The following is a 26,988-nucleotide window of genomic DNA, read 5'->3' as shown; positions in this document are numbered from 1 at the left end:
AGAAGATTATCCATGACTTCTACTCAGATCCCTTTGATAGCCACGTCCACCTGCCCACATACAAAATCCAAAAAATGGGTATGTCATTACCAACGTTCTCCATTTTGAAATCTGACATGCCATTTTGTCAGTAAAGAAACAAACAGCACCTGGCCCAGACAAAGTCAGACCTGAACGCCTGAAGAACCTGCCATCAGTACTCATCAGTACACTGGCTTGGCTCTTCACATGCTACCAGTCTGAATAAAGGGTTCCGTACCAAAGGAAAACCAGCAGGACTACACTACTGTACAAGAAAGGAGATATCCACGACACTGGCAACGATCGCCCAATCTCCCTATTGTAGTTATCTACAAGTTGTTCACTCGAGTCATCCTTAATAGGATTGGCAGAACACTAGATGAAACACAACCATGTGAGCAAGCCGGGTTCCGCAAAGAATTCAGCACCATTGACCATATCCACATGATAACCAATCTCATTGAGGTTTCTCGGGAGTTCAAGATGCCACTCTGTCTAATGTTAATTGTTTCAAAGAAGGCCTTTGATTCTGTTGAGATGGAAGCAGTCTTCAAAGCCCTAGCCAATCAGGGCATTCAAACTCAATACATCAGGATCCTCTGTGAGCTTTATTATGGATCCACTACCAGGATCTCACCATTCTACAAGGAAGTGATCATCCATGTCAAGAGAGGGGTTTAGCAGAGTGATACCATTTTGCTGAAATTTGTCAGTGCCACTCTCGAGAATGTCATGCGACAACTGGAATGGGAAGAAATGGGATTGAAGATAGACTGTCAGCAACTATACCACCTCCGCTTTGCTGTTGACATCATTCTAATAACACCAAACATTAGCTAAGCGACACAAATGCTGGCTGACTTAGACCATGAGTGTGGAAATGTCTACTACAGATGAATCTCATGAAGACAATGTTTATGAGAAACAGCCTCGTTCCTGATGTTTCATTCGCTCTCAATGGAATGACCATCTCCGAATGCAACAGTTATGTGTACCTAGGTTCTGAAGTCAACATGACGAATGACCTGGCACCTGAGTTGCACAGGAGGCAGAGAGTGGTGTGGAGCCCCTTCAAGAGAGTCGAAGAAATAGCTAAGAAGATGACAAAGAACCTCTGACTCCAGACACATCTATTCGATTCCACTGTTCTTCCTGCATTAACATATGCCTCAGAGATCTGGGCCCTACGAAAACAGGATGATAACGTTATTTGGGTCTCCCCAAGAGGTATTGAAAGAGCTATACTTGGAGTATCACGCTTTCCTCAATTGAGAGAAAGAATCCCGAGTTCTGACCTCTGTCGAAAGTCAAGAATCAGGGATGCTGTGTCATTTGCCAAGGCATCAAAAATCAGATGGGCTGGACACGTAATGAGATTTGGAGATGACCACTGTACTAAAGCCGTTACCGACTGGATCACACGAGACGTTAAAAGGCCGCATGACCACCCACCTTCAAGGTGGTCAGACTTCTTCATCAAAACCCTGAACAATTGGTTTGAGGCTCTTCATGTTCCTAGAACGAACAGATGCCATTGGGCTACACTATCACGGAACAGGGATGAGTAAAGATGTTACTGGCACCCTCTCGAGCAAATTGATGATTAATGGGAAGTCAACTGATAATCTTTTCTAACAGCTATATAGTACTCCACTGTGTAGATTTACCAAAGTTTTTTTACCAGTCATCTGTTCTTGGGCACTCAGGTTTTTTCCAGATTCTGGCTATTGTAAACAGTGTTACAATGAACAAAGAAGTGCAGATGTCATTTCGACTATACTTTTTTGCCTCTCCAGGATATATTCCCAGGAGTGGTATTGATGGGTCAAATGGGAGCTCAATTTCTAATTTTTGGAGAATCGACCATACTGTTTTCCAAAAGGGCTGAACCAGTCGGCATTCCCATCAGCCGTGAAGGAGGGTTCCTTTCTCACCACATCCCTGCCAACACTCGTTGCTTTTGTTCTTCTGAATGTGGGCCAGTCTCTGTGGTGAGAGATGATATCTCATTGTTGCTTTGATCTGCATCTCCCTGATGATTAATGATGTAGAACATTTTCTCATGTGCCTTTTTGCTATTCATATTTCTTCTTTGGAAAAGTTTCTGTTCATTTCGTTGCCCCATTTTTTGATGGGGTTGGATGTTTTCTTCTTGTGGAGTTCAACCAATACTTTGTATATCCTTGATATCAACCCCTTGTCAGATGTGTATTCGGCAAATATCCTTTCCCATTCTGTAGACTGTCTTTGTATTTTGGTCACTCTTGATGCTTTCTTGTCTTTTCAGACCAATGATGTCATACTTGATCTTTTGTGCTTATACCATCAGGTCCTCGATGAATGCATCATATGCCAGCATATGTGTATTTAAAATACAGACAGTCATTTTTGTCCTTCTTCATTTGGCAGCCTAGTATTATCTGGTACCATTATACCAGTACCAGATAAATATCTCATCCGCAGACCTCCACTACCTCCACTTCCCAACTGCCGCCACTTTACAGGATGCTTTCCAGACCGTACGGCCACTTTGCAGCCTCGGACACATCATAAGATATTTAATACCCATCTTCCACGATTACCGCACCATATTTGATATGGTTCAAATATGGTTTAAACAATGGGAACACCTGCAAGGGCGATTAGAGACCACCCTAAAAGCCTCTATCCCTCTCAGAGAGGCTGGCAAGCTACTGAGTGGTCCACCCCGCACAGTAGAGCCTGGCAAGCTATCCGTGGTGTATTCGATATGGCAAAACCAGTAAATACAATGGATCTCATTCTCCTCACCCTGAAAGAGTCTCCAATATATACCAAATTGCAATAAAATCATTCTTATAAAAGCTGATGTGACAGAGTTCAAAATGTTCATTTGTGTGGGGGGTGGGGGGCACCAGGTTACACCAGGTTACCACAACTGTTTAGGAGTAACTTCATCGCTGTCCTCAGGAATCACTCCTGTCTAGTTTGGGGGAGCATATGTGATGCCAGGAATCTAAACCTGGTTGGCCACATGCAAGGCAAATGCCCTACTCTCTGTATTATCCCACAGCCCTCCTGTTCAACTTTCTGACAGATCAAGCAGTGGGATCAAAAGCTTAATTTGGCTTCAAAATTAAGAAATTGTATATATTTTCACAGTGCCAAGTACACAGTTAAATGTACAAGAAATGCTGGCTACAATTGGATTATCTTGGGGCTGCAGAGTTTAACAAGAGCTGAGGTACTTATCTAGCTTGTGACTGACTCCAGGTCTCTACTTTGATACCTGGCATTCCACTATCCTATAAGCATTGCTCAGGTGTGACCCCCCAAATCATTCCCCAGTTCGGCCCAAATTGGTCTTACCCAAGGAACCAAAGATCTTTTTTTTTTATATGCCCAGTGGTGTTCCAGTGAGTAAACCTCCCCAGAGAAGTCAAATGACACTAAGAAGGGATGGAGGAAGACCAGTTTTAATTACAGTGGCGAGCTCAGTTAGGTTTGACCAAAAAGGTTGAGCCCAGTTTCAGGCTTTTGTCACACTTTTGTAGGGGTCTGCCTTTGTGACTGGAGAGGAGAATGAAAGAGGTCAGGGATTACACAAAACACACCGAGTGAAATATTATATAAATATGTCAGAGTGAGACAACACATAGATGTGGTTAAAACAGCAGTAGGGGTCAGATTTCCTCTGACTGTAGTAATGATTTAGAGAGGGACAAGAACCAGACTTCCTTTACCATTGTTGCAGGTATGGTTATTTTTAGTTCACAGTGATCTGCTCCTCTCTAGCCTGGGTCTCTTTGCAGTCAGCCCACTACTTCTGCAGAGGAGGAATTTTCCACTTTGAATGTTCTATTTTCCATCTTCCATGACAGTCAGAATCTGTGCATTTCCCCTTACCGCCAACCACCCCCTCCCACACACAAACTTTTTTTTTCAAGTTTATTGAATCACTGTGAGATAGACCCTTACAAAGCTGTTCATGATTGGATTTCAGTTATACAGTATTCCAACACCCATCCCTCCACCAGTGTACATTTCCCAGCACCAGTGTCCCCAGGTTCCATCACCCCCACTCCCACCCCCTGTCTAACTCTACAATAGGAGCTTTTCATTTCTCTCTCTCTCTCTCCCTCTCTCTCTCTCGCTCGCTCCACCCCCCCCACCCCCCGCTTTTGGGCACTGTGGTCTGCAACATTGACACTGAAAAGTTATCAAGAATATGCTTTACCTACTTTTAATCCTCAGACCTTGTCCAGTGACACACACACGCTCTCTTTATTTTTCACTTTCTTGTAAGGAAAAAGAAACAAGTGCTGAAAGGAAAAGGAAACTTACTGACTTTTGGCAAGCATCCCATGGCCCTGTTTGCTGCTTTGAATATCAATTTCATTTCTCGAGCAGGAAGCCTCAAGTCCTGGTCGAATCTTGTCTCCAAGGCAGCTGTTTGAAAATTAGTACTTCATTTAATCCTGATTCAACTCATTAAAACAGGTAAGTGAAGTCCTGCCATCCAATGTGCCTTAGCTTTTTGTGAAGACAATTGTGTCCCCCTTTCTTTGAAAAAATACCAGACTGAAATTGCTGTTAATGTTCATATGTTTCTTAATATAAAATTCAAACACAGGGAACTATAAAGTATAAACTCTAGTGTAATATCTATAATGTTCTGTCAGTTTCTACAAATTATATAATTTGATGCTTTATATAAAAAGATATTTTTGTAAACAAGGGCATTGCAGGCAATATTGAAATTTTCTTTGAATCTCTTCTACATTCTCTTCCCTGCTTTTCTAGAGAGAAATACTATTTTGTTACCAATTATTTTTAAGCTCGTGAAAATGTTTTATTTTTTTGTGTGTGTGTTTGTGTGTGTGTGTGTGTGTTACCAGTTTGTTTTGTGGCCACACCTGACTGTGCTCAGGGCTTTGTCATGTCTTTGTGCTCAGGGATCACTCCTGGTGGACTGTTGGGACTACATAGGGTGCTGGTTTGAACCCTGGTTGAACCCTGGTCAGTCACATGCAAGACAAACTCCTTACCCATTGTACTATCTCTTTGCCTTACTGTATCTTTTATTGTAAGAAACATTTTAGTTTCAATACAGTCAAATTATCTTTGTCTTTAATATCTTGGTCTTTAATAGTTTTTAACCTTTTGTAATGCAAAGTTATAAAGATATTTTTTAGTGTTTCACTAATTGTGAAAAATTTATTATTACCTATTGTCCAGTTCTATAGAATTTGGCTTAAAAATCTCAATAACATGTTTTATCAGGGGCAGAGAAAAACACACTGAAAATAGAAGCAAAAATTCTTCTTTAATCCATTATGACATACTAGTTCCTTAAACTGTGATTTTTATTCCATCAGATGCAGAACAATGGCTCTGACAACCAGATTGCCATGGAATGTGGAAAAGAGGCTGCAAAAATTTTTTGAAAATGTTTCTTTTACACTTCTTTATAAGTCTGAGGTTCATGAAAGGAGCACTGATGAATTCCTTAATAAATGCGCTAGCCAAGGACCTACTCTAACAGTGATTTACATAGAAAATAATATTTTTGGGGTCCTGATGACTGGTAATTATCCAAAAAATTATAAAAAGTCAGTAGAACCCATTTCTTCCTTATTTTTTTCATTTATATGTGACAAAAAGATGGAAATGTCTACTGAATTTTTTAATTTAAAACAAATTGAAATTGATAAAAGCAATATTATATTTCATTCCTTTAATAAACAGGTTTTCTGTTTAGATCCTTCCAAAAACGAATTTTTTTTATGTTTTTTGTTATCCGAAAAATTTCAGATAGATTTTCCAGATATGTTTACTGATGTATTGTACTATCAAGAATGTGAAGTTTTTCGAGTTGAAGGTATGTTAAATGAGGTAATACTACATTTGGATTCTTATTTTTTTGTGTTTGGAGCTATAAAATTGCTCTTCAAGAAAAGGAAAAATGAAACAATTGAATTGAATGCCATCAGATTTCTTTTTTATAAACTCCAAAATGAATTCTGATGTAAGTTAATGAGGATATTACTCCAAAAGTTTTGAGTAAAGTAATATGAGATGTGTGATTAGAAAGACGAGGGTGAGGGAGAAAGTGAGGAAGATCAGAGTAGGTCTATTTTTGACTCATGACCTTTTGGGTGAATCCTGAATTTCTATACATAGTTATGTGAGATCTGCCTGGATGTGCTAATGTGAAAATAGGATAATTTCCCTGCTTTTTCTCATTTTGCTGTTAATCTTAATTTTTAAATGAAAGACTTAGCCTGAGTTATGCAACTAGATTTAATTCAATATTTGAAAGGTAGACATAGTCATATTTAAACAGACAAATTAAAAATATTGTCCTATGTTTATATCCTACAGGAATTAAGCTTGGTGATGGCTTCTTAAGCAAGCTAGCAAAAGCTGAGCAGTAAGTTATTAAGCTATTATTCTTTTCATTGACAAAAATTGTACATGTGGAATGAAAAGTATGTGAAAAATAATACCATTTTGAGGGATAAAAGTAAGTCATAATGTTACTGGCATAGGTTAAAAGCAATTTAGAACAATAAAACAAAACCACTCCACAGAGTGAAACTTTTATACTGTGTCTTCTGGTATTTTGATTACTTGTTTTACTTTGTTTCTATTATATTTAAAGTTTCAAAGAGAGTTTGAATGACATTTTTGACAATCCTGATACTTTTCTTGAATAAAAAGCTTCTGGTTAATTTTAGTGAATTGAAGTCAATGTCCCTTTCTCCCAATTTATAGCTAAATGTTGGCATTGTATGTGTTTCATATATATTAGGTAAAGGTAAAGGTAAAGGCCCTCCCGTTGATCGTCGATTTGCTCGAGCGGGCCCAGTAACGTCTCCATTGGAGACTTTGTTGTTACTGTGTTTGGCATATCGAATACTCTCGGTAGCTTGCCGGGCTCTCCGAGAGGGGTGGAGGAATCGAACTCGGGTCGGCCATGTTGGCCGCTTGTAAGGCGAACGCCCTACCCGCTGTGCTATCGCTCCAGTATTCTTAATATAATATTATTGCTAAAAATGGAGACTGAAAGATTGTAGAAGGACTTATTGATCCCATTTGCTGATCGCAGTTCAATGCCTGCCACCACATGGTTTATGGTTTCCCTGAACATTGCTAGAAATGACAATTGCCAGAAAGCAACTCAAGCATTTCTAGGTGTATCCAAAACCCATTCCCAATTAAATAATTTTTAAATATAATGTTATTACTGCAAAATTCACATGTCAAACTACCCGTGACCTATCCGAATTGCCAAAAACAGTAACAACAAGTCTCACAATGGAGACGTTACTGGTGCCTGCTCGAGGAAATCAATGAACACCGGGAGGACAGTGCTACAGTGCTACAGTGCTACTGCGAAATTAATCTTCAGTGCTGTTGATGAATCTCATATTTATCTCATTTGAGGTTAATAGTTTAACAATAATTTAATTTATGGTTATTTTAATTTGGTCAGATATAAATAGTTCAGGCACAAAATACATTACAAAAACTTACACTATTTAAAAATCATATTATATATGTATATCTCAAAATAAATAATTAAAATATATTTTAAAAGAGAAAAAGCCTCTGGACAATTACTCTATTTTTTAATAGACATTTAAATATGTATTTAATTTTCCTCTATTAATAGGCACAGACATAGTCTCCTACAAGATCTCAGAAACTTCAAGGTCTATAGAAATTTATTTTCAGAAATTCATATTCTTTTGTTGGGTCCCATTGGGTCTGGAAAATCGAGCTTTTGCAATTCAGTGAAATCTATATTCCAAGGCCACGTGAGTCGCCAGGCTCCAGTGGGATCTGATTTCTGCAGTATTACTGAACAAGTAAGTTGTTTCAGTATATCCTGAGGATGTTTAATAGATTGTAATTATTAAGTTTGTCCATTATTTCGTTTTTTCTTTCAGAACATGACCATTGTCCAACAAATAATTAAATGCCAAATAAAGTGTAAAGTGGGAGTAAAAGTTGAGTCATCAGTGACTCTGTTGGATTATATTATACAGAAATACTTACAATTTTAAAAATAGATGCACGAAGTAGTTAAGATAGTTTTGGTACTTGTAATAGACAAAATACATATATGTTTTTTTGAAAATATTTTGTCTTATTTAATTATGTTTCACTCATATCCCATATGATTTTGCATAAACCGGCTTTTCTTATTAAATGAGACTTGTATAATACACTAGATATTTCATTATATGACAATAATGTAATAAATGATTATTTCCTACCAAACCATAACAGTGCATTTTGGTGGGTGAATTTTTAAAAAGTAAATATATCGATACTCTTATAAAGTTATTGTCACAGTGTTCTTTAAAGGAAATAAATGCTAATATTTTTAAGCTGTTATTCCAATTTTTTAACCAATTGTAGTATAATATTTATATAAAACCATCTACTTCCAAACTTCTAATTTTTATCTTTCAATTAAATAAGGAGAATTTGAGGAGTGATGTTTCCATCATAAAAGTAAAAAAGTAAGATTTCAAACTCTTCTCTTCCTTTTAATCTACAATAATATACACTGTGACATGGCTTAATCATGGTCATTCATTTGTTAAAGTGGTCATTCTTTAGAAAGCTCAAGATGTTGTAGTAATAATATTTTTCTCTAAGGTCAGAAGCAGTTTGTGTCTGAGAAGGACCAGAAGCTTTAGAGGGGACAATAAGACAAAAGACTTATTCTTTTTATTGGCGTGTGGGGGGCATACCCAGTGATATTGGGGCTTACTCCCGACTGTGTGCTCAGAGATTATGCCTGATGGCCTTAAGGTGCCAGACATGGTGCCAGGTACCAAACTCTGGTTGGTCACATGCAAGACAAGCACCTTATATGTTAAATTATTACTTCTCTCTTGATATTATTCTTTGAAGAAATTGTTGACAGCTTCTCTAAAATTAATGCCTCATTGACTATACCCCTTTAAATAAACTGCTTGATATTTTAGCAAATGAGAGTGTTCTTAAAACTCATTACTTAGTATGGATTAAAATTTAGTTTCCTGTTACCACAGTAATATTTATTTTGGAAAGTGTGTAAAGATTCTCAGTTTCAATGAGAAGACACTCAGTCTTAAGCTTTGTCTCGCATGTTTCAAGTCCTTGCAAGTTCAAATTAGTTGTTGACAAATTTAATAAATTATAATAATTTTAAACAATTACCATGGAAAACAATTTAAAGAAAACAGGAGAGAGAAACTCAGGAAATAAATAATGAAATTTAGGAAGTCAGTAAACAAAGAATAAATAATGCTAGTAAAGTCTTTATAATTTATATCTGTAAATACTCAAAATATGAATAAGCTAATCTCATTTAAAAGGAACTGCATGGTTGCATGAATTATAAAACAGAACTGAGATGCCAGAGAAATAGCTGAACAAGCTGAAGTATATGTTTTGCATGCAGGAGACATGGGTTTGGTCCTCTAATTTCCACCAGGAGTGATACGTGAGTACAAAGCAGGAATAACACCTGAGCACTGCTGGGTGTGACTCAAAAACAAAAACTAAAACTAGAAAAACTGTATCAAAATTATACGCTAAATTTTGGAGATTTATTTTAGTTCTCAAGACAAGCATAGATTCATAATGACTGGGTAGAGACAAATATATTAAGGAAATGGTTTTTTTAAAAGGCGAAAACAACTCACTTATTACAAGTAGAATAGATAAGAAAAAAAACAATGAGACATTTATGTGTTTTATAATGATAAAGAGATTTATATTGACAGTTAAGTAAAGAAAATATTCTTCAATTTATTTCCCCAACATAAAAAAGCTAAAATATGCAAGATAAATTTAAAAACACTTAAAGAGAGAAATAGATAGTAATGCAATGATAGTAAGACGCTTTGACACTGACTCATGTTAGTGTCAAACATGATGCACTATCCAGACAAAAAAAAAAGATGGAAAAACTTTAAATGACACAATAGACCAAATGGAAATGAGATACATATGGAACATTCCATTAAAGATCAGTGGAATTAACATTCTTCTCATGAGCAAATGGGGCATTCATAAGGATAAATTATATTTTAAGATGCAAAACAAGTCTCAAAAATTCATATAGATTAAAATCACATGCATGATTTATAATAATAATAATATGAAGTTAGGAATAAAATATAAGAGGAAAGCTGAGAAAATCACAAATGTGTGGAGACTGAGTAACATGCTACTGAACATTGGATCAAATAAGAATTAGAGATAAAATTTTCAAATATACCTGGATGCTTGGAGACAAAAGACAAAAGAAGAATTTCAGGACCTGAGAAACATAACAGTGATTTTAAAAGAAAAGTATAATATGCATATATGCATGTATGTATTTACATAGATATATTCTCTCTATATTCCCTCAAGAAATAAGAATAGTCTAGAATACATAGTAGTCTTACTCATAAATAAACTGAAAAAGAAGAAAAACAAAATAAAAGGTAAAAACAAAGTAGAAGGAACAAAATAGTTATGACAGGGTAAGAAAGATAGTATGGGGTTAAGATATTTGCCTTGCATGTAACCTACCCATTTGGATCACAGAACTGCATACGTTCCCTCAAGCACCACTAGGGTTCACCCGTGACCACAGTGTCAGATATAACCCCTGAACATCAGAAGGTGTGGCTCTAATACCAGACAGAAGAAAAAATATGAGAGTTGAAATAGATCAAAGTTATCAAAGCCAATACAATATGCCACTAAAATAAAGAGTTTTCATAGAATCTTCCATGTTTGATTCAAGAAGAGATAGGAAATCTGAGTAGATTAGTCACTAGTAAGAAAATTGAAATGCTAATCAATCCTTCCCCCTAAATGTAGAACCAGAAAATGTCATTGACACATTTTATGGACAAAAATTTAATTCTCTTTCTTTGCAAACTCTTAAAGTAACTTATTTCTGAAACTTGTATTTCTTTGAATCAGAAACTGGTAAAAGGGCAGAAGGATAGTTTAATAATAGACAAGTTGTCTTGCATGTGTGAGGCCTGTGCTTGATCTCCATCGTTGAAAGAAAAGACATCACAAAAAATAAAACTGCAGATGAATATATTCAAGACAAGTGCTCAAAAAATGTTTTAATTTTAGTGATCCTGGAATTGAATCAGTGTCTCATATACAAGAAATGGAATATGGAATAATACATTCAACAGAGAAAGTCACATTGTAGTTTGAGTTGGTAACTCAAAGTGCTTTTGCACTTAAAATTTTTAGAATAAGTACAATTCACATCCAAATTCATGGCGTTTCCACAGAATTTGACTTAAAAATTCATAAAAGTTACTTGGAAATACAAAATAGCTCAAACAGCAAAAAAAAATAAAATCTAAGTAAAAAAAAGAACAAAAAATGGATTGATTATGCCACGTCACTTCAAGTTAGTCAATAAAACAATGATAACTTAAAAAGAATTATCATAATAGAAGTAGGATATGTTTTCAAACACTTAAGAAAAAGTCAATGTTATAGAATTAAAACTGCATTAAGGGGGTATGGTGCCGCCAGTAGGTCAACCTGTATCTGTGAGGCGAGTGCATCAGCAGCCTGATGGCACCTTCAGACTTCCAGATACCCCAAAATTGCTGCTGTGCCTTTGGACCCCCAAAAAAAACTTGGGGCAAAGTTTACCAGGAAAGTAAATGGCCAAAAAGTATGTGGGAAACACACCCACAAACCACCTTCAGCTCAGCTATATAATCGGAGGCATGGCCTCTCTGGTTCCTGATTGAACTGCTTAATGGCCATGATTCCAGAGACTCAGAAACAAATCTTGAAACTCAGTGGCTTTTGGCAGAAATGCATCCAGTCCCTGCAGTAAGTTACTGGTGCTGGGCCAACCCAGGTGGGAATAGGTTTCGTACCTTGGTCGTTCCCCCTGGTGGCCCGGTGGCCACCATCCTCCAAAGGCTACTGGACAGTCAGGTTTGGGCCCGCAGTGACGGGACGCAGGGCCTCATGGGATGGCAGTGGAGCCGGTCCTGTCCTCCCTATCCCAATGAGACCCCCAGTCATCGCCCACTAATGGCCTCTCTGGTTCCTGATCAAGCTGCTTAATGGCCATGATCTCTGAGATTCAGAAACAAATCTCAAAACCCAGTGGCTTTTGGCAGAAATGCGTCTGGACCCCACAGTAGGTTACTGTTGCTGGGTCACCCCAGGAGGGAAAGGATGTTGTCCCTCCGCCTGCATCCCCCTGGCGGCTCAGTGACTGTCATCCTCCAGAGACCATTGGACAGTGAGGTTTGGGCCCGCAGTGACGAGACATTTTGGGCCTCACAAGGTGGGGGTGGAGCTGGTCCTGTCCTCCCCACCCCAACGAGACCCCAAGTCATTGCCCACAAACGGCCTTTCTGGCTCCTGGTCAAGCTGCTTAACGGCCATGATCCCAGAGACTCAGAAGCAAATCTTGGAACCCAGCAGTTTTTGGCAGAAATCCCTCCAGATTTAAGTGTTAAAATTTCGGAATTTCAAAATCGCGCGGCCACTACTGCAGCCACGTGACATCATATGTTATTCATAATCAGCAATAGAAAACAAATTTTCTACTCTTGCCTTTTCAGCAGATCTGAGTGTTGGGGTAAAATCTCAAATAATAATGGTGCGTCTGGTGTCAAAATATAGAATGTGATCAAAGTAGAGAGAGAGTAATATGGAAATCATCTGCCCCACAGGTAGGGGTAGGGTGTGGGATGGAGGTATACTGGGGTTGTTGGGGCTGGAGAATGGGCACTGGTGAAGATACGGTTATGACCAAGACTTAGACCCGAAAGCTTTGTAACTGCTCTCAAGGTGATCCAATAAATAAAATTATAAAAAATGAAAAAACTGCATTAAAATTCACACACATATAGAAACTACTTAGTAACGAGGGAGCCATGAACATAAAATCTAGTAAAGATTCCTTTAATGAATAGTTTTGCAGAAAGCTTAAAATAGGCACATACAAAAGAATAAAACTAGATCATTCTCTTATATCATGCTTTTATGCATTGTGTAGCAACTCAAAATATACTGATGACTTAATAAAAGATCTAAAATAATAAAATACATAGAAAAAACATATGTGATAACCTCTTTGTTGAGTGATTAAAATCTGTAGTCACATCTCCAATGTCAAGGAAAACAAAAATAAAAGAAATGGGACTGCATTAAACTATACAGTTTCTTTAAGACATAAGAAAAAAATTATTGAAACAAAAAGGCAAAAAGCAGTGCCAAAGAAATAGTACAGGGTGTAAGGCAGTTGCCTTGCACGTCAACAACTGGGTTCAATCTTCACCACCACACTTTGAACATCACCAAGTGTGATCCTGAACAAAGAGCTAGAAGTAAGCCCTGATGCTAGACTTGCATGCATCCAGCCCGAGTTCAACTCTTGGCACCACACAGGATTCCTCAAGTTCCAGCAGGCATGATCCCTGAGCACAGAGGCAGAAGTAAGCCTAGTGTGGCCCCAAAACAGCACAAACAAAAAATGAACTTGTATACTTAATGCATTAAAATCACCGACAATGATCTTGTAGAAGGTGTGATCTTCTTTATAGAACTTCTCTAGCTCCATGTAGAATTTCTCAGTTTCTCTTTCACCATAACTGGATGTTGGTGCATAGACAACAAAGATAGAAACTGCCGGTAGTGAGCCACATTTATTCAAGTGTAATCATCCGATTCGGGTTGTTAGGCATTCAAATGAATCAATGCTCGTGACTAAGTTTGTGTTGACAAGGATACCGACACCACTGACGCCTCTTTTATCACATGTTCCAAGGAACAGTTCTTCTCCAGTGTCGAAAACAGCATGATGGAATTGATGTCTTCTCGTTTCGGTCAGACCAATGATGTCGTACTTGATCTTTCGTGCTTGTACCATAAGGTCTTCAATGGATGCAGCAGATGCCAGAGTACGAGCATTAAAAGTACAGACAATCATTGATTGTTAAATTAAAATCGGTGATTTTAATGCCAAGATAGGACCAAGAAGATCAGTCGATGAACTCCACATTGGAACCCATGGCCTGGAATGGAACGAACAGGGTGACAGACTGTCTGAGTTCATCATGTCAACCAAAACCTTCCATGGTAACTCACAATTCCAAAAGGCCGAATCTAAACGTTGGACATGGGAGTCTCCCGATGGACGGTTCCACAATGAAATAGACCACATCATATTCAATCGGCGGTTTTGCCTAACCGATGTTGCTGTTGTCCCAAAATTCCAAACGGGATCAGACCACCATCTTCTTCGTGCAAAATTCTACCTCACAAAACGAGGAGAAAAGAATGCAAGGTTTAAGAAGAGGACTCCCAGAACAACCACCAACTGGGAACTCTTTGGCTCTGTTGCGGCAACATGGGAAGATGCCGTCATTGACAACATTGATGAAGAATACGATCGAATGATTCAGCACCTCCATGATTGTGCAAGGAATGCCAAGAGAGAGATAACCACAAAAAACCGTCTTTCTTCGAACACTCTTGAACTTATTCGCCAACGTGGCTTGGCACGTGCCTCAAGCAACCACAAGCAAACGTCCGAACTGGCAAAACAGTGCAGAGAAGCCATCAAGGATGACCCCAAAAACAGGAGAGAAGCAGTACTGGTAGATGCAGCAGAAGCTGGAAAAAACATTCGTAATGCCCGCCTGTCCTTCACCAACTACAAAACCAAGATGACTGCCCTCCGACATCATGATGGATCTATCACATCTTCCAGAAGGGCAATGGAGAAGATTATTCATGACTTCTACTCAGATCTCTTTAATAGCCACATCCACTTGCCCACATACCACATACCACATGATGGATATGTCGTTCCCAATGTTCTCCCTTCCGAAATCCAACTTGCCATCTCGTCTGTAAAGAAACAAAGAGCACCTGGCCCAGACAAGATCAGACCTGAACACCTGAAGAACTTACCATCAGTACTCATCAATACATTGGCTCGACTCTTCACACGCTACCTGTCTGAATGCAAGGTTCCATTCCAATGGAAAACCAGCAAGACTGTACTACTATACAAGAAAGGAGACATCCACGACATTGGCAACTATCGCCCAATCTGCCTATTGTCTGTCATCTACAAACTATTCACTCGAGTCATCCTGAATAGGATTAGCAGAACACTAGATGAAGGACAACCATGTGAACAAGCTGGATTCCGAAAAGGATTCAGTACCATCGACCATATCCACACAGTAACCAAGCTCATTGAGGTATCTCGGGAGTTCAAGATGCCACTCTGTCTAACGTTCATTGATTTAAAGAAGGCCTTTGATTCTGTTGAGACGGAAATGGTCATAGAAGCCCTAACCAATCAGGGCGTACAAACTCAATACATCAGGATCCTTCGTGAGCTCTATTGCGGATTCACTACCAAGATCTCACCATTCTACAAAGAAATAATCATCCATATCAAGAGAGGGGTTCGGCAGGGTGATACCATTTCACCAAAACTCTTCAGTGCCACCCTCGAGAACATCATGCGACGGCTGGAATGGGAAAACATGGGAGTGAAGATAGATGGTCGGCAACTACACCACCTCCGCTTTGCTGATGACATCGTTCTAATAACACCAAACATCAACCAAGCGGCACAAATGCTGAACGACTTTGACCGTGAATGTGGAAAGGTCGGACTACAGCTGAATCTTGCGAAGACAATGTTTATGAGAAACAGCCTTGTTCCTGACACTCCTTTCGCTCTCAACGGAACCACCATCTCCGAATGCAACAGTTATATATACCTAGGTCGAGAAATCAACATGATGAATGACCTGGCACCTGAGTTGCGCAGGAGAAAGAGAGCGGCTTGGAATGCCTTCAAGAGCATTGAAGAAATAACTAAAAGGACAAAGAACCTCCAGCTACGAGCACATCTCTTTGATTCCACTATTCTTCCTGCATTAACATATGCCTCAGAGACCTGGACCCTACGAAAACAGGATGAGAACGCTATTCGGGTCTCTCAAAGAGGAATCGAAAGAGCTATGCTTGGAATATCACGATTCACTCAAATGAGAGATAGAATCCGGAGTTCTGATCTTCGTCAACGCTCAAGAATCAGGGACGCTGTCTCATTTGCCAAGACATCAAAAATCAGATGGGCTGGACATGTAATGAGGTTTACAGACAACCGCTGGACTAGAGCCATTACTGATTGGATTCCACGAGACATCAAAAGATCACGTGGACACCCACCTATAAGATGGTCAGACTTCTTCGTCAAGACCCTAAATGATCGGTTTGAGGCTCTACATGTTCCTAAAACGAACAGATACCATTGGGCTACACTAGCACGCAACCAGGATGAATGGAGACGTTACTGGCACCCGCTCGAATAAATCGATGAATAACGGGGATTAAGTGATAAGTGATACTTAATGCAATACTGTTCAGCTATAGAAAGTGATGAATTTATGCCATTTTAAATAGCAGGAATATTCTGAGAGGGTAATGAATAAAGTCAAATGAAGATAGGAAACAGGCTATGTTTTCACTCATATATTACGGATAAAGAAGTTAACAACAACAAGGACATATAAGAATTTAAGAATAAAATAGTGGCTAACAGAAGGGAATTGGGAGTTTCATGGGTAATAACTAGAGAACTAAATTGTATGGTAATAGATGAAGATCAGATTTGGGGGAACCACATCAGATACAAATGTTAATTTTTATAAGGTTACATATGTGAATCATTGCTAACTGAATTTTAAAATAGAATGAATAGGAATTTTTGTTTCTGAATTTTCCAACCTAATATTGATTTCTGATGATTATGCTGTACATAATTAGTGCAATATATAAGACTTAAACATTCAAGTTTTGTGTCATATTCAATAACTGAAAGTGTATTCTAGAATTTTCAGGAGTCTCATTATTTCTTATGGTTTGTTAGTTTTTTTTTCACATAAGTGACTTTATTTTTATATCAGTTTAGTAGTAGCTATAGCAAGATATTGCAGCAATAGCTCAATTCATTGATCACTGATTGAGATATTACTTTTTCTTAATAATTGTGTTGAATGCAGAGTTAAATAGAAATGATTTCCAATCTTTTGTTCAGGAATATCAGATAACAATATAGATAATAAGCAAATTAATAACATTTAATATGGTAGATATACTCAGCATTACTCATCATTTTAGAATCCTACTTCACCTAACACTTCCAAATGCATACCTTTTCTCTTTTATCTTTCTTCTTTTGGGGGGTGGGCAGTGCAATCAGTGGTACTCAGGGCTTACCAATGGCTCTCTATTCGGGGATCATTCCTGGTGGGGCTTGAGGGACCCTACGTAGAGCATATGGTTGAACCCAAGTTGGCTATGTGCAAGGCCAGTGGCCTGCCTGCTGAACTATCTCTTCGTCCTTGCATATCTTTTAGAGAAGATGTAGATCATAGAATAACATGTATTGCAATGGAATTCTATACTATTAGAGACTGAGCTTGCAGTACAATGAAATAAAATGCCAGTTTTGCTTTAGCATGTACTTGGTGGTCTATAGCTTGTGAGGCCTTGAGTTCACTACCCCACACAGGCTGTTCCTCACAGCATTTTTGATATAGCCACATTTTCTCTTACGCATTACTGATGTAGCCTAAGTGGCCTCTGAGATCACTGGGATAACACTGGTGGTTGTCCTTGTAACTGGGTCCTTGCAGCTCTGCATCACTTAGCCATGCTGAAAACTCCAGGCTACCAGATGAACATTGCCAGAAATGGCTTCAGTCTTGATGTATTTATCCGTCTATCAATATACCATTGTTCGTATCTCTTTATCACCATTGTAGTTTAATATCTGTTTTGTCTTTTATAAATATAGCCAGTAGAACATCAGGTTACCATTTGCCTATATGATTGTTATCTAAACTTTATTGGAAAAGCTTATGTTTATCATCATAGCTGAAGTGTATCTTTAAAAAAAGAAGGTCAATTTTTGTTTCCTGAGGATCTTGAAAGATTTTTATCCGTCTAAACCTATTCTAAATGAAAATGTTTAAGGACAGCAATGTTAATATATTATCCAGGCTCTATTATTTTTGCAGTCATGCCTCAAATGTTAATTAAAAATAAATTTTTAATTCAGATGGTTTGCCTTACAGTATAGAATATATTCCATTGGAGATGGAAAATATGGTAAATCTCTGCCATTTATGTTGTGTGACACTATGGGCCTTGATGATATGGAGGGAGCAGGATTGTGTGTGGATGACATACCTCACATCTTAAAAGGAAGTATGCCAGATAGATATCAGGTAAGAATTCTCCAAACTTTAAAACAGTTATGATTACTTCCACTAATGCTTTTAGTTGAACTCATACCCTTATGAAGTTTAAGTTTCTGTCATATGGTTTAAACATTTACCAATGCTACATTGTTTTAAGGAGCTGGAGCGATAGCACAGCGGTAGGGCGTTTGCCTTGCACTCAGTCTGCCCGGCCAAGCCGGGCTCGATTTCTCTGCCCTGCTTGGAGAGCCCAGCAAGCTACCGAGAGTATCTTGCCAACACGGCAAAGCCTGGCAAGCTACCAGCTACATATTCGATATGCCAAATACAGATGTTACCAGGCCCGCTCAAGCAAATCGATGAACAACGGGAGGAAAGTACTGCAGTGCTACATTATTTTAAATGAATAAGTATTCTTATAACTGAAGCAGTGTACCTTTTTTATTTTCTATACCATTGAAAACTATGTATAAAGAGAATGACTTTATTCATTTTGTTTCTTGGAAAAGGTCAAAGGGAAATATATTTATATTTAAATTTTACACTGGTATAAAGTATCTTAATTTCATGCACTCTTCTGACCATAACTCAAAAGACTTGAGCAATTAACCTTACTTGTTGAAGTGTTGTGCTATAAGGTAAGTATGTAGGCTTCACAATTCAATGACTACTTAAATACCTTGCATTAAAACTCATTTTCCAATTAAATAAGTATATATTTATGAGCAAGTTGCATACTTTTCTTTATAAGTCTGATTTTTTATGTAGAAAGCACAGATTATGGCAATTATCAAGTTATCAAGACTAAGAAAATGAAAGAAGATGCTATCTTCATTATCAAAAAAGTAACTATTATCAATAACTTAAAAAAGTTATTGCACTCTGGTTTGCAATATTGTTTCAGATAGGATTTTATTCATAACAATTTACCATATTTCAGCACCACCTCTCCACTTTTTCCTTAGGTTTTGAATATAGTCTCTCTTTTTTAAAAATTTGTATCAAGTTACCATGATTAGCAAAGTTGTTCATAATAGAGTTGTTTCGGGCATAGAATTTTCAACACCAGTCCCACCACCAGTGCTCCTCCTTCTGCACTAATGTCCGTAGGATTCCTCCCATACTCCATTCCTTTAGGCAGGCCTATAATAAATTTATTTCTTACTTAAAGGAATGGCAAATGGAATTATCAGAAAATAAATAAATAAAAGTCAATTTGTGATGATTGATTGCTAAGTAATTTTGACCAATATAAATAAGATGTTAATTTATTATTATAAATGTATAAAATCCCTTCTCAGGCTAGGAGTATGTATACCTTTCTTAATCTAGAAAAGAACAACATGTACTATTAGTGAGTGCTATACTTAATACCCTGTATTGAAAAGATTTTTCTGCCCAGTAAAGAAGATTTTTTAATGCTTCTTGCAAAACTGGTTTCAAGGCTATGAATTCCTTAAGCTGTTGCTTGTCTGTGATGATCTCTATCATTCCTTCAAACCTAGCTGGGTAGAGTATTCTTGGTAAGGTGTTTATTTCATTGAATTTTTGTCCTATATCACTCCATACTCTTCTAGATCACAGAGTTTCAATTGACAGATCTTATGAACATCTATAGACTTTTCTTTGTATATAAGTTCCTTTTCTGATTTTGCCACTTTCAATATTTTGTCTCTATCTTTGGATTTTGTCATTTTGAGTATCTGGTGTCTTAAATTTTTCCTAGTTGGGTCAATTTTTGCTGAATCTCTTCAGGACTCTTGTGTCTCAGTACCTGTAATTCTCAACTTGGAAAAATCTATTTTTTTTTAAATTGTATATTGTAAATTCACTGAACCACTGAATGGTGCGGGTGCTGTGAAGATGCAAGGACATCTGCCTTTTCCTCAGAGCTGTTAACAATCCTTCCCAGCCAAGAACAGGGACCACAGATCGATGGTGAAAATAGCCCGTTTAATGCAGAGTTGCTAGCATACTTATAGAACATCTGAAAGGGGGTTGAGGTAAGGCCAGGTGGGATTGGTCATTTACATAGACAAATATTTGGCAGAGGAAATTCTCTTGGGGAGGTCAATGCAAGAAGACACTCTCTGTCTCTCAGGGACATCTACATTGCTTTTGTCTTTTCCTCTAGTTGTATAAGTTATCAATACTTACAGTTGTTTGGATAAACACAGTAAGAGAAAAGATCCCAACATTTGATTCTCTGTGCTGAGAGCAAGCAAGGCTTTTAACAGTTCTCTGGGCTCTGAGAGCAAGCAAGGCTCTTACCGTAAATCCCAGACTAAGTCCTCAGGCCAGCTCAGCTTGTCCCCCCTCATGAAGGTCCTGTCTCTTAAGTTGTAACAGTTTGCATCAAGACCATGCATTTATACTTTCTAGAATGTCCCATTTTGATGCCAGGTAGCTCTGCCACTCGCCCCGGGTCCATCCTAGTCCCACGGGGGGACCTCCCTTTTGGGATGAAGCTACAGCAACTGGAGCCTGAGTCAAGTAATTACGACCAAGTAATTATGCCCCGGAGCAGATATATTTCAGAGCCAATCAATGCCCAAATATAGAAGGATAGTATTAATGCTCTTTCTGTGTTCAACCAAAGAACATTGCTCTATAGTAAAATATAAAAAAGCAGGTACAAATATACAGCACTTCAAATACAAAGCAGTACAAATACAAGTTCAGAAAGTTTTGGCTTACAAGCAATCAAGACTGACTTAGAGAATTGTGACAATGAGAGGTAAAATAGAAGGGAAAGGTTAAGGATGAACTGTAACTAAGTTAGGGATGCTAGCAAGAGTATGTTAAACTTCTCTAGGAGGAAGAAAGGGGTCAATATCCAACACAAAGGAAAGGTTGAAGATAGGCTTTAACCAAATTAGGGATATTAGCACGGGTGTGGTAAGCTTCTCTGGGAGGAGAAAAGGGATAATTTACTGGTGAAGCCTAAAATACTTAGGGTTGATATCCAACAGTATATCACAATGTACCACTGTCATCCCGTTGTATATCAGTTTGCTGGAGTGAGCACAGTAACGTCTCCATTCATCCTAACCCTGAGATTTTAGCAGCTTCTCTTTACTAGTCCTTCCCAACGGTGCCGCATTGGAGGCTCTTTGAGAGCCAGGGGAATGAGACCCTTCATTGTTACTGTTTTTGACATATCAAATATGCCATGGGAGCTTGCCAGACTTTGCGGTGCTGGGCAGGATACTTTAGTAGCTTGCTAAATTCTCGGAGACGAAGAACTAGACTACAAGTGGTCTCCAGGTCACAAACCTCGCACTTCCCAGAGTCTCATTATAGTCTGTGGATCTTGGCCATTGATGGGAATACATGGCGCTGGGGGCAGTTTTTGGGTGTGACTGCCTAGCTACTAGAAAATGGAGTATCTGGGAGGAGGTGGCCCAGTCTCTATCTGAGCAGGTTTGGAGATCTCAGCCCCAAGTCCTGCACACCTGGGTTCCTCTGCCAGTTCTTTCATACTTAAGACTCATTCGAGTGTGTGGAGAATGACCTTGAGCATGGCTGTGGCTGGGTTCTGGAGGTCTTCAGCTACCAGGTCTCTGCTTGGGGCATGAAGGAAAACTCAAGCGGCCCCTCTCCGAAAAATAAATTTTAAAATGTCCTTTGACAAAAAATTATTTCTTGTACTCTCAAAACATTTTATTATTGATGTTATAACTCACCGATAATTATAATTTTTAGAAAAGCAATACATCACCTTCTATTATACTTGTATGTATGTATATATAATGGCATTAAAGAAGAGATAATACAGCAGGTAACATGCTTGTCTTCCTGCAACTGACCCATATTAGATTCCCAGCACTCTATATGGTCCCCACCAGGTGTTATATCTTGGAGTAAGTCTGGAACATGGCTATCGAAGAGATTTGAGTAGAAGTCATGGATAATCTTCTCCATTGCCGTTACGAAGACAATGTTTATGAGAAACAGCCTCGTTCCTGATGCCCCATTCGCTCTCAACGGAATGACCATCTCCGAATGCAACAGCTATGTGTACCTAGGTCGAGAGGTCAACATGACAAATGACCTGGCACCTGAGCTGCGCAAGAGGAAGAGAGCGGCTTGGAACGCCTTCAAGAACGTCGAAGAAATAGCTAAGAGGACAAAGGACCTCCGGCTCCGGGCACATCTCTTTGATTCCACTGTTCTTCCCGCATTAACATATGCCTCAGAGACCTGGGCCCTACGCAAACAAGATGAGAACGCCATTCAGGTCTCCCAAAGAAGAATAGAAAGAGCTATGCTTGGAATATCACGTTTCACTCAAATGAGAGAACGAATTCGGAGTTCTGACATCCGTCGACGATCAAGGATCAGGGACGCTGTCTCATATGCCAAGGTGTTGAAAATCAGATGGGCTGGTCACGTAATGAGATTTAAAGACGACCGCTGGACTAGAGCTGTTACCGACTGGATTCGACGGGATGTCAAAAGACCGCGTGGCTGCCCACCTTCCAGATGGTCAGACTTCTTCGTCAAGATCATGAACGATCGGTTTGAGGCCCTTCATGTTCCCGAAACAAACAGATGCCATTGGGCTACACTAGCACGCAACAGGGACAAATGGAGACGTTACTGGCGCCCGCTCGAGCAAATCGACAACTAACGGGAGGTTAAGTGATTAAGTGATAAGTGAAGTCTGGAACATAGTCAGTTATGTCTCCCTCAAAATATATGTGAAAAAATTATGGCATATGACATTTTCTCAGGAATGGAAATATGGAGAGTATCCTATTAATTTTGGGGAAAGGTAGCAGTGAAGAATAAAACATGAAATTGAAGGTTAGTGGTGGTCCTGTTTGAGGCATGAATTATGTCTTAAAGTATTGAGCAGAAGCTTTCTAAATTTTTGTGTTTTTTTATTTCACAGTTTAATCCTCATAAACCAATTACACCCCAGGATCCTACCTTTATCACCTCTCCATCACTGAAGGACAGAATTCACTGTGTGGCCTATGTCTTAGATATCAAGTCTATCTTGAATCTCTCCTCTGAAATGGTAGTAAAGCTCAAGAAAATTCAGAAAGAAGTATTAAATCATGGTGAGTGTCAGTGTATTTTAATTTTTTAAAACTGAATGCTTTATATTTACATAAATTTTCTAAGAGTAAACACAGGAGTTCTATGTTTTCTTTACTGAATTTCCAGAAGTCTGGTGCTGGTGTGTTGGTGCGTACACCTGCTAAGGATCAGTCATAACTATTACTAAAAAAAGGCCCTACCTCCTTGTCTTCAGTCTTTAAAACATAGAATAGCCACAGATTTTTGTCTTGTGTTATTTTTTTATTTTGTGGTCCAATAGGGAGCCAGTTCTGCACATTATATGACTAGACTATGATAGTCAAAACCAGGAAATTAATATTTCTATAAATTTTGCATATAAAAATTATAGTATTATTCTATGTTGTTTCATAATTTTAAGAAAGGTTTTGGGTTATATCTGGTTATACTTAGGGGTTACCTCTGGCTCTGCACTCAGGAATTATCCCTGGCACTGGTCAGGGGTCCATATGGGATGCTGGGGATCAAAAAAGGGTCAACCACATGCAAGACAAGCATGCACGCATTTTATTTTCTCTCCTAAACCAGAAGTGCTAAGATTCAAAATGAGTTTTTCAAAGTCATATGGATTATCATCATGTTAGATATCAATACTTAGGGCATGTAAGCATTTGTAAGTATTAGTTCTGTAAGAGAAAAATTGCACTGTAGCAAAAATTGCAAAAGTTACATTTGTTCATTGACACCTATTCTTTCCTAGAAGCCAGGCTTTAAATAGTCAACTTAGCTGATTATTCTTTGAAGCATTAATGAAGACCAGATAGTGAAGGCAATTATCATGAATTACGAGAAGCAAACGCAGTATTTATGTGATGAAAAATATAAAAAAGTTTAGGTAGAGGAATATCAGGAATCTCTTTTGTGATATTTTAAGATGTCAAATTTGCATTTTTATCCTAGGGAAGTAGTTGTTATTGAGACTGAATTTTTATTCGGCTAGAAATTGAGCATGGTTAACTAATCTGATATCTGTGGTTTGAAAGGGAAGCTAATAGCACCCTGTGAGTCCAGCACACTTTACTTCTAGAAACTGATTGTACATAACCCTCTTCATTTTCTTTACTGAGTTTCTTTTTTAGTCATTAAGGCCCAGCAACCACTTTCATTTTGCTTCTTGACACTTTGCGATAAACATTTTGAATGGAATATTAGCCTAGTTCGAATTAGTGTGAGTTTAGTTGGACTTAGAAATGATCTCTCATGTTGAATATAAAGGTAATTTTTCTTAGAAGAATTTCTTCATTGAGATTTCTTGGGGATATTTTCTTCTCTAAATCTCAAGACACCTTATATAGAAGGACTTTCATATACACTTACTTATTCAGTTGAAACATTCATAATATAATCAATTTATCTATTTGCTATAGGTATACCACTTGTAGCCTTGATTACTAAACTGAAAGATTGCAGTAATATTCTTCAAGACAACTTTTTAAACATGAATGAATTCATAACTTCTAGCCACCAGGTAAAAATACTATTTGTAACCAGACACTATTGTAGTAATGTTACACTGTGTGTGTGTGTGTGTGTGTGTGTGTGTGTGTGTGTGTTTCTATATGTATGCTTATATTACAAATACATGGGTAAATGGATCAGTGGCCTGTTTTGGTAATTTTATTTCTGACTTTTGGATTACATTTATGTTCTGGAGAGAATTTTTCAAATCATTACATTTTTGGTTTCTTTCTTAAATTTTGTTTAAATTCAAATTTAAGGTATAAGATTTGTGCTTTCTAAATTCATTTCTTCCACAGATAATGAATTTCACAAAAATGCTAAACATCCCTATTTGTAATATCTTGATGGTTCAAAACTATGCTTCAGAATTGAAACTGTACCCCTTAAAAGACATTCTAATTCTGAATGCACTGAAACAGATGCTGCGTGCTGCAAATGCTGCCTTAGAGGATTTGCCTCTCGAGGAACCAGGTAATTTGCTCCATTTTTTTCTCTCCAAAACCACTGATACTTTTGGAGATACTTTTGAAAAAAAATCCAAACCTATCCTTCATTGGATGGCTCTTCTCTTTCTGTCTGCCCTAGTTCTGACATCCATAGAAGGATAAATGCCTCACTTGCAACTGTTTTGTTTTGCTTTCAGTTTAAATTACGGGCATGTTCCAGCTCTGCATGTGACATCAGTTATATTGATCCTGACACTTGGCCTAAACCTGGACTGGCACATCTCACTTGGAGCTACTTTCTGTTGACAGTCTTATTGTGACGATATTCATTTGTATTTTATCTTCCTTCCCGATGACAGGCACGAAACTGATGTTTCCTCTAGGAACAGTTACACCTCAAACCCAAGACCACCTAAGAAGTCATGATATAGAATTAAGCCCCCTCTATATTTGTGCACTATTTATCATTTAGTTTTTATAGTATATTTGCAAATATCCTCAAAAATTAAATATTGCCTTTCTCACTCTTCTTTAGCCTTTCATATAAAGTTCTTTGAGTACTAATCAAGCACATGAATTATTACAAAATAAGTGCATAGATATTGACTTTAGTAAATAAATTGTGAATTCTATAAATTAGGATTTTGTATGTTTACTCTCCTAATATTCATAGAACTTAGCACAAACTGAGAGCAATCATGCTTTCCATTACTTATCCTTGTACATTTCTACAGTAGCAATAACCTGTATTCTGTTTGTCTTTTTATATAGGAGGTGATAGGGAGAGAATTCAATATTGGAAAATAGAAACAAAAATAAGTTGGGAGAACATTTCACTGATCTTTGAATAAAAATAAACTTTAGATTAATTAAAATAAATATTTTAAGGGACTCAACTTTATTCTGTAAAAATATAAAGTTTCTGTTTGTAAAGAACTATCCTTGCTTTTCATAAATTAAATTTCAAGTCATTCTTCCCACATCTCCAAAAAAGAGTACCCAAATTGTTTTGTAGTGCAAATTAAAAAGAGATAAGTTTTCTCTCAACAAATTCTAAAACATTATGTACACAGGAAAAAAAATTGACAACATCTTTGGAGTCTTATTAAATACTAAGAATAGACTTTCATATATCCCTGTAATTCCTCTTTTGGGCATCTACCACCAAAGTAAAACAAAAACAAATTAATGTGAAAATATATGCCTATGTTCTTTATTGCATTATTTGCAATAGCAAAGGTCTAGAAATAACCCAAGTACCTAAAAACAGATAGACAGATAAAGAAATTAAGGTATAAGTACACACAATATAACACTATTTAACTATGAAAAGAGACAAAATATTGAAGTTTGCTGAAACTCTGATGATATTGGAAGAAGTCATGTTAAGTGAAGAGAGTCAGAAATAAAATGACCAACAACAAATAGTCTCACTCATTTATAGACTATAAAGGAACAAAGAAATGGTGTAGATAATTCCTACTGAAACAGCCTTGTGATGCAATAAACAGAGCTGCGATCATAGGGTATAGAGATGGGAAGAGGACCATGGATAATGGATAATTGGGACACTCGATGTGGGTATTGAATAGCAGGTCTGCAAGTATAAAACAATAATATTGAACTATTGTATTATTACAAAAAATAAAATAAAATTCAAAAAGAATTTTCTCTCTCTGATCCTTATTTTGGGGAAGGAAAAG

At 37.7% G+C, this 26,988-nt stretch overlaps 1 protein-coding gene across 3 annotated transcripts; it reads left to right on the top strand.

Moving 5' to 3' along the window:
• Positions 1-4,415: 4,415 nt before the first annotated feature.
• IFI44L (interferon induced protein 44 like) lies at positions 4,416-26,904 on the top strand. Of its 3 annotated transcripts, XM_056123381.1 has the most exons (9): positions 4,429-4,500; positions 5,819-5,881; positions 6,385-6,433; positions 7,679-7,874; positions 18,165-18,317; positions 23,188-23,359; positions 24,746-24,846; positions 25,136-25,310; positions 25,483-26,904. In XM_056123381.1, the coding sequence occupies exons 2-9, from the start codon at positions 5,830-5,832 to the stop codon at positions 25,485-25,487; spliced, it is 903 nt and encodes a 300-aa protein (XP_055979356.1). In that variant the 5' UTR covers positions 4,429-4,500; positions 5,819-5,829; the 3' UTR covers positions 25,488-26,904. The 3 variants fall into 3 exon arrangements, with proteins under 3 accessions (XP_055979358.1, XP_055979356.1, XP_055979357.1); XM_056123382.1 differs by lacking the exon at positions 18,165-18,317; XM_056123383.1 differs by lacking the exons at positions 5,819-5,881; positions 7,679-7,874 and having other exon boundaries at positions 4,416-4,500.
• Positions 26,905-26,988: the final 84 nt, after the last annotated feature.

The sequence above is a fragment of the Sorex fumeus genome, unplaced genomic scaffold, assembly GCF_029834395.1.
Source record: "Sorex fumeus unplaced genomic scaffold, SorFum_2.1 ptg000047l, whole genome shotgun sequence".
Lineage (NCBI taxonomy): Eukaryota > Metazoa > Chordata > Mammalia > Eulipotyphla > Soricidae > Sorex > Sorex fumeus.
This window is presented reverse-complemented; position numbering and strand designations above follow the sequence as displayed.